The sequence below is a fragment of the Ambystoma mexicanum genome, chromosome 4p, assembly GCF_040938575.1.
Source record: "Ambystoma mexicanum isolate Mex_15411 chromosome 4p, UKY_AmexF1_1, whole genome shotgun sequence".
Taxonomy (NCBI): Eukaryota; Metazoa; Chordata; class Amphibia; order Caudata; family Ambystomatidae; genus Ambystoma; species Ambystoma mexicanum.
Genome location: NC_090927.1, coordinates 1,280,155,834 through 1,280,169,702, shown reverse-complemented (window position 1 = coordinate 1,280,169,702; position 13,869 = coordinate 1,280,155,834). Strand labels below are relative to the sequence as shown.

At 43.6% G+C, this 13,869-nt stretch overlaps 1 protein-coding gene across 4 annotated transcripts in view; it reads right to left on the bottom strand.

The window, feature by feature from the left end:
- The window catches only part of LOC138453803 (zinc finger protein 436-like), an 867,996-nt gene that overhangs the window by 247,236 nt on the left and 606,891 nt on the right, over window positions 1-13,869 (bottom strand). For all 4 annotated transcript variants that reach the window (XM_069606979.1, XM_069606976.1, XM_069606977.1 and 1 more), the window contains one exon: window positions 8,756-8,866. In XM_069606979.1, coding sequence (XP_069463080.1) covers window positions 8,756-8,866 — 111 coding nt within the window. The remainder of the gene's footprint in view (window positions 1-8,755; window positions 8,867-13,869) is intronic.

Below are 13,869 nucleotides of genomic sequence, written 5' to 3'. Positions count from 1 at the left end.
CCGGGACAGGAGGTCCTCGTGATGGAGCCTACCAAGCCTCGGGCATTGGCAGATAAATGGACTCGACCCTTCCGGATAGTCTCCACGATGGGCAATGTCAATTATCTGGTTTACACTGGAATCCCAGTGGTAGCCCCTCAGGTATTCCATGTTAATAGGCTCAAGCCGTTCCACCGGCGAGCAGAAGTCTCATGTCTCTTGCTGGCTTCAGAGCAAGAAGAGGATGAGAGTGAGCCCCTTCCTGATTTGCTGCATAGCAACCCTCAGGATGGCTCAGTGGAGGGAGTACAGCTCTCTCCAGATTTGACAACTGAGCAGCAGAGGGCCTGCAGGACTTTGCTCCAGCAGTATGCCTCTCTGTTTTCGCTGACGCCAGTCCTTACACTGTGGTGTAAGCACGAGATTGACACTGGTGACAGCGTGCCTGTCAAGAGCAGGAGCTACCGAATGTCAGATACGGTTAAGAACCACATCCAGGCTGAGGTCGCCAAGATGTTGGATCTGGGTGTTATTGAACCCTCAACCAGTCCCTGGTCCAGTCCAGTGGTCCTTGTCCCCAAGGCAAGTTCCCAGGCCGGTACCATGTATTGGAGGTTCTGTGTGGACTAACGAGGAGTCAATGCCGTCACCAAAACTGACGAGCACCCATTGCCCAGGGCTGATGAGCTCGTGGACACCATAGGTGCTGCCAAATTTGTGAGTACCTTTGACCTCACCTCGGGCTATTGGCAAATAGCTCTGACGGACCAGGCCAAGGAAAAGACGGTGTTCTCAACACCCGAGGGACTGTACCAGTTTAGGGTCATGCCTTTTGGGTTGAAGAATGCTCCTGCCACCTTCCAGAGATTGGTCAATCATGCTTTCAGTGGGCTGGAAGCCTTTTGTGTGGCTTATTTAGACTACATTGCCGTCTACAGTTCCATTTGGGAAGAGCACTTGACACATCTGGGTAGAGTGTTGCAGGCCTTAAAGAGGGCTAACCTCACTATCAAGGCCACCAAGTGCCAGATAGCTCAGGGGAAAGTCACGTATCTTGGTCATGAGGTCGGAGGGGGTCAAATCCAACCTCTCCCCAGTAAGGTACAGGATGTACAGGACTGGGAGACTCCCACTACTCAAACCCAGGTGAGAGCCTTTTTGGGTCTCACTGGGTACTGTCGCAATTTCATGGCGGACTATGGAACCATAGCTGCATCACTGACAGCTCTGACTTCACCCAAGCAGCCTAGGAAGGTCAATTGGACTGAAGACTGTCAGAGGGCCTTTAAAGGCTTGAAAGAAAGTCTGTGTCGGGCACCCATGTTGTGTGCGCCTGACTACAGCCGACCCTTTATCGTCCAGACGGATGCCTGCGACACCGGAATTGGAGCGGTCTTGTCCCAGTTAGATGACAAAGGGAGAGAACATCCTATCATATTCATCAGTAGGCAACTCAAGGGTAGAGAACTTAGGTGGGCTACTGTTGAAAAGGAATGTTTTAGTATAGTTTGGAGCCTTAGGCTTTTTAGGCCCTACCTTACGGGGTCTACCTTCAAGGTCCAAACAGATCATAAGCCCCTAAAGTGGCTTATACAGATGAAGGGTGAGAACCCAAAACTGCTCAGGTGGTCCAATAGCCTGCAAGGGCTAGACTTCACCATAGAGCACAGACCAGGGAAGAGTCACGATAATGCAGATGGCCTTTCCAGAAGGTATGTTGACCGTCTGGATGAGGGTGTCTATCCCGTGGGAGATTAGGCACCCTCCACCTCAGTCTGCGGGGGGGGGGTGACTGTGATGCTGGAAATGCATCGGAGGGACAGGGCCTCCGTATCCTTGTCCTTTACTGCTTTTTATTGTGTGTTCTGTCGTGTTTTACGTGCAGGAGTTCATGTGGGACTCCTGGCGGTGCAGCTCTCTTTCTTTTGGTTTGGTGAACGGACCCGTGGGATACCCTTATGGCACCCATGGGTGGGGGTACAACCCTGTGCCCCTAGTGTATGTTTTTGGGCACCTGTGGGTGGCCCACAGAGCAGGGTATGGGCTGGTGGCAGCTCCATGCTGAATTTGACAGGTGCGCGGAGTATCCTCCATTTTGGGATACCCCGGCCCTGCCATTGGGATCAGTTGATCCCTGATGGAAAACAAGATGGCCCCGGTGGCCTCTTGCTTTCTATTACCCATTACCTTGTTTTCCCAAAGTCCTGGGAAGCCCTGACTCTGTCCCTTCCCCCTGACTGGCTGTTGGATGGAAGTGCCATATATGGTGTTGTTGTGAAGGCCCAGTCAGACTAGCTGGAGCCTTCCCGGTGATGTATGTTGTGGGTACCTCCTGTGGGTGGGACCTGGGTGAATAGAGTGTGTGACGAATATGCATTCTGTGTTGTGGGTGTCTAGTATCTAGTGGCTGACACAATGACTGAGACAACCCTGCCCAAAAACGGTATGAATGCAGCTTGGAGTGTTGAGTGGCTCGTTACTTGTCCCAATACACATAACTTGTTGTGAGTGTCTGAAGCGAAGTGAATGGCCTGAATACCTTGTGTGCCTAATTGGCTGCCTGCCTGCATGAATGCCCGTAGTCGTGATTGGATGCTTGAGTGTGACCCAGCGGAATGAATGGGAGATCAACAGTATATCTGGGGACCTCTCACTGCTAGGAATCGTGTTCAGAAGCTGAAGTCCACTACGACGAGTAACTGGATTAACTGACGCTTGACCTTGAAGCCCTGCTGGACGAGAAGAAGTTCTGTTGCTCTCCTTCACAATCTGAAAGCTGCTGTGTTTCCAAGGACTGACCCAGAGAGGACCTGGTAAGGCGCCCTCTTCCCGAGCTAGAGGGACCATCGTGCACAACTGATCTTTGCCAACGCTCCCTGGTAGACAGACCTACGACAGGCTGCCGAGCCGATACAGGGACTGCTACGGAACTCCAAGGAGAAGCACTCGGACTGTTGTCCGCCACTGTCGACGACCGCCGTCGCCGACCGGAGCCGCCGTGCTCCCGTTTGCCTAAGAACTTTCATTGATCATCGGACGCTCTCGTCTGCATCGCCATCCGCTTGTCTCCCGCTGGAGAAGGCCCGACCGTCGACGCGCCGAGGAGCATCCACCGTTGGGTTTCCTGCCACCTACAGACCGCAGAGACGCCGACGACTCGACGCCCTTGGTGGGCCACAGTTCTTCATCATCTCTTTGCGGTCCAGAACTATTGTCACCGAGGTGCCCCGCACGCCTCTTCCTTGCAGGACGCCAACGCTCTGTCGTCGACGAGCACCGCTAGGAACGAAGCTGCAACTTCCCTGCCATAGTTCACCCTGTTCACCTTCGGACGTTCGATGACCTGTGACTCCTGCCTTAAAGGGAGGGCACTCAAGAAGGGCCGTCGATTCCCCGACAACGAACGCCAAGTTCCCCGACACCTCTCGACGATCCGTGGCTCCCGCCTGAAAGGGAGGCACTCAAGAAGGATCGGTTGGTGCATCGTCGGAGAACTCTACTCCACCAGGTACATTGGGGGGGTAAAACCTGAACAGGAAGAAGTAAGACTATTGAACATTTGGACTGGGCTTAGGCTATATATCTTTATTTACAGGTTGCCCAGGTGGGGGGGGATCTCCACACAGAACTGTGCCTATTGGTAGGGGTCAGCATTCTGCCTATTGTTTCAACCATCTTACGTTCCTGCCTATCTCTATTGCTGGTTTACTCGTTATTGATCTGTGTGACATTTTAACCGTAGAGATGATGCACTTCAATGAGATTTGATAACATTACTGGTACCACTCTAGACGTGTATATATTTATCATTATTGACTTTCAAGTACAAAGTGGGTTATTGTGATTGTGTACATACCTTTGAATATTAATTATATAAAGACTTTGTTTTAAGTAATACAGTGTGTGGACATTCCTTTGTGGGGGTTCGGGGACTACACTGTACTTAAGAACCAGCCCGCATCACCTCCTGAGAAGCTAGGCCTTGATTGCTCGTCCATTGCTACCTTGTAGAGAATCTTGGCTGGGGTCCGCTGTGCCTCTCCTCTACCATATAGAGAGCGGAAGTACAGCCACCCCCTACCGGTCTTTACACATATTCTTCGTCAGCCTTAAATACAATTAAATTGTGAGGTAACTCACCTTAGCAATCCACAATATCCCATTCTCTTTCTATGAATAATAATTGACCAACCCCTCACACTATCTGCTGGAATGCTATGAGTTAAATACATAATCAGGTCTCACTGGGCCCTCAAACAGTGAAAGTCAAAGTGCATTTTATCACTGTAATGCTAAGGTAGTTAAATTGGAAAAAGCGCCCCATGGTGGTAAATCCCCTCCAGATTCAGCAATCATCTAATGGGCACAGCTGTTCCTCTTCCCGCTAGATTTTCCAGAGTTAGAATCTCCAATTAAGTGCTCAAACTATTTTGTAAAGTCTCCCAAATTCCCACCATTATATCATATTTATGTCACACTATGTGATTATCCTGCTCCTTCCATTAAATTACCCAACAGTCAGACACTGCTAATTAATACACACCCCAATGTTCATTGAATGATCATAATGTCTATACTTGCGATAAGAAAAAGGTTGGGTATGTAACATGCTATTTGGCATATTGCTTCATAAAGTTATACATTTTCTAATGTGATTAATTTCTGACTAAGATATCAAATTCAAATCTGGTGACACGTTAATGAGGGGGTTCTGATATTTGTAACACACCAAGTTTCATGTTCTTATATCTTGCAGTTCTCGAATTATGAACATTATTTGCTTTTGCAATAGAGTCAATACTAAATAACAAGAGATTTTAAAACAAGGGAAATGTACATGGCATCACATGCTGTGTAATTCAACTTGGATCCCATGAACATGAGATACATGAACAAGAAGGATTAGGTTATGGCATTGATCTGTTCAGTGTGCGCTATTTACCACTCTATAAATAGAAAAAGTACTAATGTTAATAGTACAAATGACAAATAATCCAAGGCACGGGTGGCAGCGAGTTAACCTGATTCCCACAAACCTCCCACAAAGCTTGGAGTAATTAAACAAGGAATCTTTGGGTTGGGAAGGTATCTCACGCTCTTACCTCCCCCAAAGTGTATACAATGTCCACTGAAAATGAAATTATGTTGTATATCACTGCAACATTTTGGATAATTATAGTTATTTTATTCTTCGGTTTGTGATCAGCGGACACGTGTTTCGACCCCTCTGGTCGTTTTTAAGGCACACTAATGACATTTAGGGTCCAATCCCTTGTTATGGTTGCCGTATAGTTTCCAGGTCTAGTTCAACCATCAAAAGCAAAAGAAGTCCTGTAGCCGCAATAGATCAGTCCGCTATACTGAATAAAGTATTACCAAAGTGGTAAATCCAAATAATCCTTCAATTTGATAGAACGTTATGATCTGTGAAGCGGTAAATCCAACTGATCCTTTAAATTAATGGATCTTTATGGTCTGTGAAGCGCTTCCAGGCACTTCCTGCTACTCACTCAATATAGGCGTCCGCCTTATATCGAGCGGCATCAGGTTTCTCTTTTTGCAGGCATTTGGCCAGCAATATATCTATGCAGGAACTGGTCCCAATATACAATTGGAACAGGCGGACGCCTATATGGAGTGAGTAGCAGGAAGTGCCCTATATCGATGGCATCAGGTTTCTCTTTTTGCAGGCATTTGGCCAGGAATATATCTGTGCGGGGACTGATCCCAATATACAATTGGAACAGGCGGACGCCTATATCGAGTGAGTAGCAGGAAGTGCCTGGAAGCACTTGTTGGATCAGTTGGATTTACCGCTTCACAGATCATAACGTTCTATCAAATTGAAGGATTATTTGGATTTACCACTTTGGTAATACTTGATTCAGTATAGCGGATTGATCTATTGCTGCTACAGGACTTTTTTGCTTTTGATGGTTGAACTAGACCTGGAAACTATATGGCAACCAGAACAAGGGATCGGACCCTAAATGTCATTAGTGTTTCTTGAAAACGACCAGAGAGGTTGAAACACATGTCGGCTGATCACAAACCGAAGAATAAAATAACTATAATTATCCGATATTTTGCAGTGATGTACAACATTTTTTCATTTTCAGATACATACACAACTCTTGTGAGGCCTTGATTAATGATAGATCGGGCATTTTTGACAGGCCCCATTGTTCTCATTGCATTAGTCCCAGCAATGATTTTTATAAGTTAGTAGTGTCAAAGCTGCAAGCTAATGGATAAGTTTCCTTTGAGGCTGGCTTGAACAATAGACCAACTGGTCATCCTCGATGCTAATCTCTCAGAAGACCACACATTCTATTTTCTTTGTAGGGCATTGTGTTTTTATAAGAACATCCAAAGGAAGACTCCCAAATGTGGGAGGGTTTGCTGGCTTCAAGGTCAGACTCAGGTCAACTTGAAGTCAGCACAATATAAGGCTGAATTAAACAAATATTTTATTCAAACTAACATACAGGGATCACTGCTTTTCAACATATGTACACTGTAGGATATTATTTAAATCCACTATAAGAATTATAAGCGTTTTATAATAATCTGACAATTGTTGGAGAAATAAAACATTAGATTAGAAAGACTCTCTGAATGAATGACGATTCACACTTCCAGTATTCATGTACAGTAGGAAAACCGCATGAGCATGCTATTTAAAACACTTCACAACATCCTACTACTGAACCTTTATCATTTTAAATTTTATGGAACACAGTCTGTATTTTCTAGTTAACATGATTATATATTTTGACAAAGTTGGGTCTCTTTGCACTTGATATTGGTAAAAACCTAGTCGTTGAGTGGAATGTACTCAAAGGCCCAGTGTGTCGAGTGCTATCTCTCAGATGCCCCCTTGCGCATTTGGTATTGTGTAAGAGGCAGAAATCATAATTTAAACTTGAAACAATCTGCATGTCTTGTGTTAGTGATGTTCACTATGAAAGGTGGCCCTTATTCACTTGCTTTGTTGCCACTATATTTCTCCCAACAGTTGAATCACATGTGTCACAGCTGAAGAAGCAGTGCAGCACCTCTCACTTTGACTTCAGGCAATCTATGTTTGCATTTAATTCTCGCTGCTGTATATTATCTTGGTCTCTGACTAGTATGCCTTTTTCCATCTACAATACTATTCTCTGATGAGTGGTATTTTTTTAAACTAAAAATAGTAAAATAAAACAACAGATACAAACACTGCCATATATGAAACATGGTAAAAAAAATAAACTACCATTAGCCAAATAGTAGATGCTCTTTTTATGAACTTTAAGGGATATCAAATACAAAGTCAGCTCTGCGGATATTCAAACCAGCCACTTACAGCTCACACCGGTGAGTCCTTAACTCAGTGTGATATCTTGTAAGCTTAACTATCACTTAGCAAACTAGATATCCTCCTATTTTTCCAAAGCAGTTTAAAGACTTGGTCCTTCATTAATGCAATGTAAACACCTGCGTTTAAACTGCTGACACATGAATCAGGGGCAAAATCGATGGTGAGGTACATAATGGCAGTGATATCAGTGAGATAATGTGCAGTTTGATTAGATCTGTGAGTAATTGGAAGGTAACACATTTAAACTACTAGTTTAACTCAGTCTTTCATCCTTATGAAGTTAAGAAGGATACCCCTTCTAATCCCCCTTTTTAGCAAAAGGAGACTGAATGATTATTAAGTCTGTGCGGGGTGTATTTCTGTTCTGTGACATGTGTGCATCTCACTATGTTTTCTGATCATGTTCAAACATTTTAAGGCCAGTGTTGGTTGGGTTTAAGCTGGGGAGCTTGTGGATGCCCTTCTTTCATAAAGGCTGATCTTGATTACTGTAGTGTGCTATACAAATGCTCAATATAATTTAGGAAGATTCTCGGTGGTATGTTCTGTCCCTCAATTCACCTTAATGTTGCTCTTAGCAGTTTGATGCCTTTGCAATGTTAAATACAATGACTCGCAATTCTTAATAAGAGACTAGTAAGAGCATAGATGTCGAATATGCAAGGCAAGTGCAATCGTAGTTTAGAATCTGCTAGACATTTGTTTACAAAATGTGTGGCGTTAGTGCCTGCTATTATAGAGATCTTTCGGGGTTTCGTACACTACATTGAGTTTATCCTTTCGGATCCCTTTTGGACATACTGTTTAAATTCAGAAAATAGTAGGATACATTTTGCACTGTTTAGACTATGGAAAAGGATCCAGAAATTACTGCCGCGTGTACAGTCTTAGTGAATGTATGGAATAGACTATGGGTGCTCACTGAAGTTGGGACTATATAAGCAGGCCTAGTGGTCTGATTTTGGGAGTTTTAACATGTAAGCTGGTACTTACACCTTTATTATTTATTATTTATTATATTAAGATTAGTTCAATTAATTGTGCCCACAGGGATTTTGAAGAACTCTAATGAATCACAGTGCTGATGAAATAATGGTGTCGATGTGATATGTTCTAATGATTATTTAATGATTGTATGAGTTATAATATACAGTATTAATATTTCTATTTCAATTTTAATCTGTATTTGAATTGGCTAATTATCGATGTTCTTATATGTGAAAATCTATTTGAATTGACTATTTGAAAAAAATGTGTAAAAGTTTTATTACTGTATACAAATAATAAAATAATTAAATAAGATACTATAAACAATTTTGGAGTTAAAACCTGTGACTGAGTCATGAAGAAAGCTATAAAAGACTTGCCCCTATCTCATGGTCACATTAGCACTGAAGCAATCCGTTCACCCACCTGTGGGGTGGTTAATGCTTTCCCATCTCTCAGAATCTTGGTTGTTCAAGGAAGATGTTATTCTCTGTTCTTCGTTGGTGAGTGGTACAAGGGGCATGTTAAAACCAGATCCTGTGACAAAAACAAATGTAAAGATATTATTACAGAGAGAAATCTGCACACAAACAGGTCCATTGGTAAACGTTCCCATCAAAATATACTTTGTTTGTATTTATAGTTAAACCCCATAACTGTAAATATTTTGTAAAAAAGAAACTATGATTTTCTTATTTGCACGTTTACACCATTTTCATTACTAGCAATGGTTTCAAAAGGATTCAATGCAATAAAAATCATCACCTTTTTATTGTTTACAAAAATAACATTGGAATAAACCAAGCTAGGTAATCAATTGGGTAAATGTATGGTACCAAAAGAAGTCACAGTTTGTTTTTATTTTAGTAAACTGAACACATTAGCAGCATTTGTAATGAGTCTGCTCTTGGGAAGGATTTGCGCTGAGTAATGACACGCTCAGCAGCTCTCCAAAACATGATTATTTTTTACATTGTGTTTGTTTTCATAATGTCATACTGTAGATACTCTAGCCGTGGATCTGTTGACAACTTTTACTTATGAATACCAATCCATTTTCCCTCCCCTCACAGCCCGATTGTGAAGTTAAACTAAACCAAAAGGTGATGGCTGGAAGGTTTTGAATGAATCATAACCACGGACACAGTTCTGGACAACGTTCCAGACCATTGTTTTTCAGTATGATAAACCATTACAGAAGGGGGAATATCATGTGAAAATCAGGCTTGGTCCCACCCCAAAAGGGACAGTTCAGCCCGAACTGCTAAGTCACATCCTTTCTGCATGAGACCATAAGCACCTCTGGGGTTGCTTGACATCTCGTGCAGAAGGGATGTGACCAACCAGTTCAGGTTTCACTACCCCTTTTGTGGTAGAATCAAGTCTGATTTGCATATGGTCTTTCCCCTTTCTGTAATGGCTTAGCAGGTGGAAGAACGATGGCCTGTAGGGATGCCGAGATCAGCGCCGTAGGTTAACATTAATTTAAGACCTTCCAGCTATCCCATCTTTTGTTTGTCTGATGGTGAAGTTGGGATAAATATGGAGTTTGTAGTCTATGTAGGTGGGTAGATAGGTAGAAATCTTGTAGAGCGCAACCTATCACCTCAGAAGAGGCATTCAGGCACTAAAGATAGATCTCAGTTACAGCCACCAGGACAGAGTCAAACGCTGGGGAATAGCTAGGCCTTCAAGTGTTTCCTGAAGATATTCGGTGCGCATCGAGTAAGGACTCAGAAGGGCTGTTTCACCGGATTCTCTGTCGCTTTACTTTGCTGTTTGCTGAATCCTATTACGTGAATTCAACAGGACTGCTGGGAGACCGCAAAAGTTTGCTCCTCCCCTTTATCCACAAATCGATATCAAAATTATAGACACTCCCCTGACCTTCCTCACATTAGCTCCTCCTACATTTTACACTACGCTTACTCTACCATCACGCCCTGCCTCTTTCTCCCACTTTAGTCACACTAATACTGACAAAGAGCTATCTTTACTAATGAAGATTAACCCCTCTTCTGCCCCATCAGACCCTCTTGCTCCTCAGCTAGTCAGGTCTATTGTCCCTTTAGTGGCCTCTCACCTCGCTGAACTCTTTAACCAGTCCTTCAACACAGCTTGCTTTGCCTCTGTTTTCAAAACAGTCACTGTCATCCCTCTCCTAAAAAAGCAAGGGTCTGACCCGAACCTATTGGTTAGCTCTCGCTCTGTGTCCCTCCTTACACACTACTGTAAAGTGCTCAAAAGTGTTGTGTTCAACTGCCTTACCAATTTCTTAGACATCCATCACCTTCGAAACCCCCTACAAGCAGGTTTCCGCACCTGTCACTCCACGGAAACTGCTCTCATGAATGTATCCAAAGTCGTTGCCTCTGCTAAGCACTCCAACCTATCCGCTATCCTAATTCGCCTTTACCTGTCTGCTGCCTTTGACACTGTTGATCATTCTGATCTCCTTAATACTCTCTTTCTTCTTGGGATTTGCAATTGAGCCCATGCCTGGATTGAATCGTACCTTGCAACCCGCCAATTCTCTGTTTCGTGCAGCAAAAACACCTTTCAACACACTCCTCTTACTATTGGTGTTCCTTGTGGAACACCAACAGTATCTTGGATCTGCTCTCTTTACACTCTGCATCTCTGCTCTTGGGGCACTAATCTCGTCCTTTGGGTTCTGGTACCAACTCTTTGCGGACAACACCTAAATCTTCTTCTCTTTTCTGACCTCTCCTCTGATCTCTCTATTAAAATGTCCAACTGTCTCTCTGCCATTAAATATAGGATAACTTTGCACTCTCTGATGTTTAACTCTACCAATTCTGAGGGGTCAGTAATGTGAGGCGGACAACAACTGCTTGTAGTTTTCTCAGTATTTGACATTTTATTTATTTCAAAGAAAAATGCAAATAAAACCTAACTAAGCCTACTCTACCAGGGAATTCCCTACCTAGTATAGGGTGTTACAGAAAATCTGCAAGCATATACACAACTGGCCCTCACTCTAAACAACAATACAATCCCAACAAAGCATAAACAACATAAATGAAAGATTACCAAACAACTAGTGTCTTGATGACTTATATCCAGCCTGGGTAGATGATCTTTCCCAGGAACGGCCAAAGTCAATCTTTCCCAAGGAAAATAAAGTCTTAAATTAGTTCTGGAAAAGTTCCAAAGAAACAAAAGTTCACTCAAACAAAAATTCACTGGTAACAATTCCTTCTTGGTTTGCTGAAAAGTTCCCCTTCCAAGTTCTACAGAGAAAACAGCACCAATGGCAATCCTGGATAACCTCGGTCCAGGATAGAACGGATAAAGTTCAAAACAAAAGTACCACTTCTGCTTTAACAACAACTCTTCTTTGTAACCTCTGCAGCGTCTTGAATACAATTTGTCAGGATGTTTCTTCTAAGGGGGTTCTAAGTAACTCCCATCTACAACTGATACTGTGAAAGCAGACTCCTCTGCTTCACAGTCTACTTCTGCTTCAACTTCATTCAAAGAAAAAATGTTCTGTCAAAATGATAGATAACCACAGATCTACTGCTTCTGCTGCAAATGGATATTTAGAAAATATGTTAGGCAACTTTAAACAAGACTCTTTGACCTCTACAGGTTGGCACAGCACTCTTCTTTCTATCCCCTAAGAAAGGACAACCTCTTTGCCTCTCCTTTCTGTCTTGCAGATACCACAGACATCTGTCTTGGCTTCTAGACTGCTTCTTTCTGTCAGCTTTAACAGTCTCAGCTTCACAGATTGTTGAGTAGTTATTTTAACAAGCACCCAGCTCCCTTCCCCAGCTTTATGCACACCTCCCGATTTCCAGTAGTTACCCCAAAGCTGTATTGCCACTCTTTCAGCTTTTGATAACCTTGTCACCTCTGTATCAGAGGATTCTGGGTTTATATCAGCTTCAACAATATTAGAACCTTAGTGTTCAGATCTTAATTGGGCTGTGTGGGGGAGGCATGGTATCACAAGTATTACACTGACACAATAGGTATCATTTTTTAAAACCTTTATTGAGGATTTTGGGTTTAGAAAAACTCCTACGTTGCCCTATAACTAAGATGGGAGTAGTCTCGAACATCCGACGATTAGCAAAACAGTCCTAGTGGAGTCTGTCAAATCAAAATGGCCTATGCTAACAAAACCTAATGCCTGCCCTATCTCTTGTACAGAAAGTGTATAAAGGAGAAATGTATGTAAAGGAAAAATCAGTGTTCAAAAGAATAAATGTGACTGAATCAGCTCTCCTCCCCACGTTAGATCACACAGAATAAGACGGTACCTGGAGGCAGGATAACGCACTCTGGCACAGGTTTTCAACACAATAAACAGTTCCAAAATGTGGATCAAGGCCCGCCTGGCCTTCCACGTTAAAGTCTTTCTTTCCAGACTACCACATAATGTTTCAACAAAAAAGGTTTACGTAGGCCCCCCTCTGTCAGACTGTGACCTCTTCAAAACACAGTTCACTTGGATCCCCCTCTGTCAGGCTCAGTCCTCATGTAGGCCCCCCTCTGTCGAGCTCAGACCTCTTCACAACACAGTTTACATAGGTCCCCCTCTATCGGGCTCAGACCTCTTCAGAACAAAGTTCAACAAAACTTGCAAGGGGGCTCCCTTCCCCAAGCTTATTACACTTCGGGTCTCCCTCAGTCAGGCTCAGACCGCTTACAGATGTCGAAGACTTTAGAATTTGCATGGCTTCCTTTACAGACCTTCGCAGGATCACTTCGACTAAAAGTTCAAGGTTCAACTTTCACTCTCTCCTTCTCTAGGAGTTAATTTGGCTTATTTCGCTTTTGCAGTTCATTCGCTTTATCGTTACAAACAATGCACCTTTCAGAGACTTTCGAGTGGGCTACTTCCTTTCGCCGAACCACTCCGTTACTCAGTATCGCTGATTTCACAGCCGTCCTTACTTCAAAGTTCATTCACAGGTCTGCCTTTCTTCGCTTCTCATCCACATGCGTGCAGCCTTCCCTTGCGTTATAATGTTGCCACTTCAAACTTTCTTTAACAGACACCAATTTCTTAGGTTGCCTGCCAACTCACTGGCTATGTGCGTTTCTTTCTTGGTTTTACGATTTCTAAATCACAAGCCAAGGTTAGTACCACCTGCTTGGCTTCGCCTCCCCACCACTGCCATTCACCCGGGAGGGTTGCTGGGGTCCTTGAAACACAATGCAGCCTTCTGATGTGGGATCTGGCCTTCTTCACGTATCTTTCACGGCCTGTCGGAGGCAACGACCTCCAGTAGGGATCTCTTGGGGTTTTTGACCCGCTGCTCTCGTCCCTTGGTCTGTCTCTCTGCTCTAGTAGGTTTGCCTTCACCCCGGAAGTTCTGCTCGTACTCGTGTTCCGCCTTGCTCAGAGTGTGTGTCTAGGTTCTGGCTTTTATCCGTGTGAGGAGAGCTAATTGGTATCAGGTGTATGCACTTCAAGTCAAGTGCCTGACTTTGCCTGACCCGATTAACGGTATATGAAAGTTAGTCTTGTTACTCTCAGTCACCCTCTTCCCCGGCCCAATGTT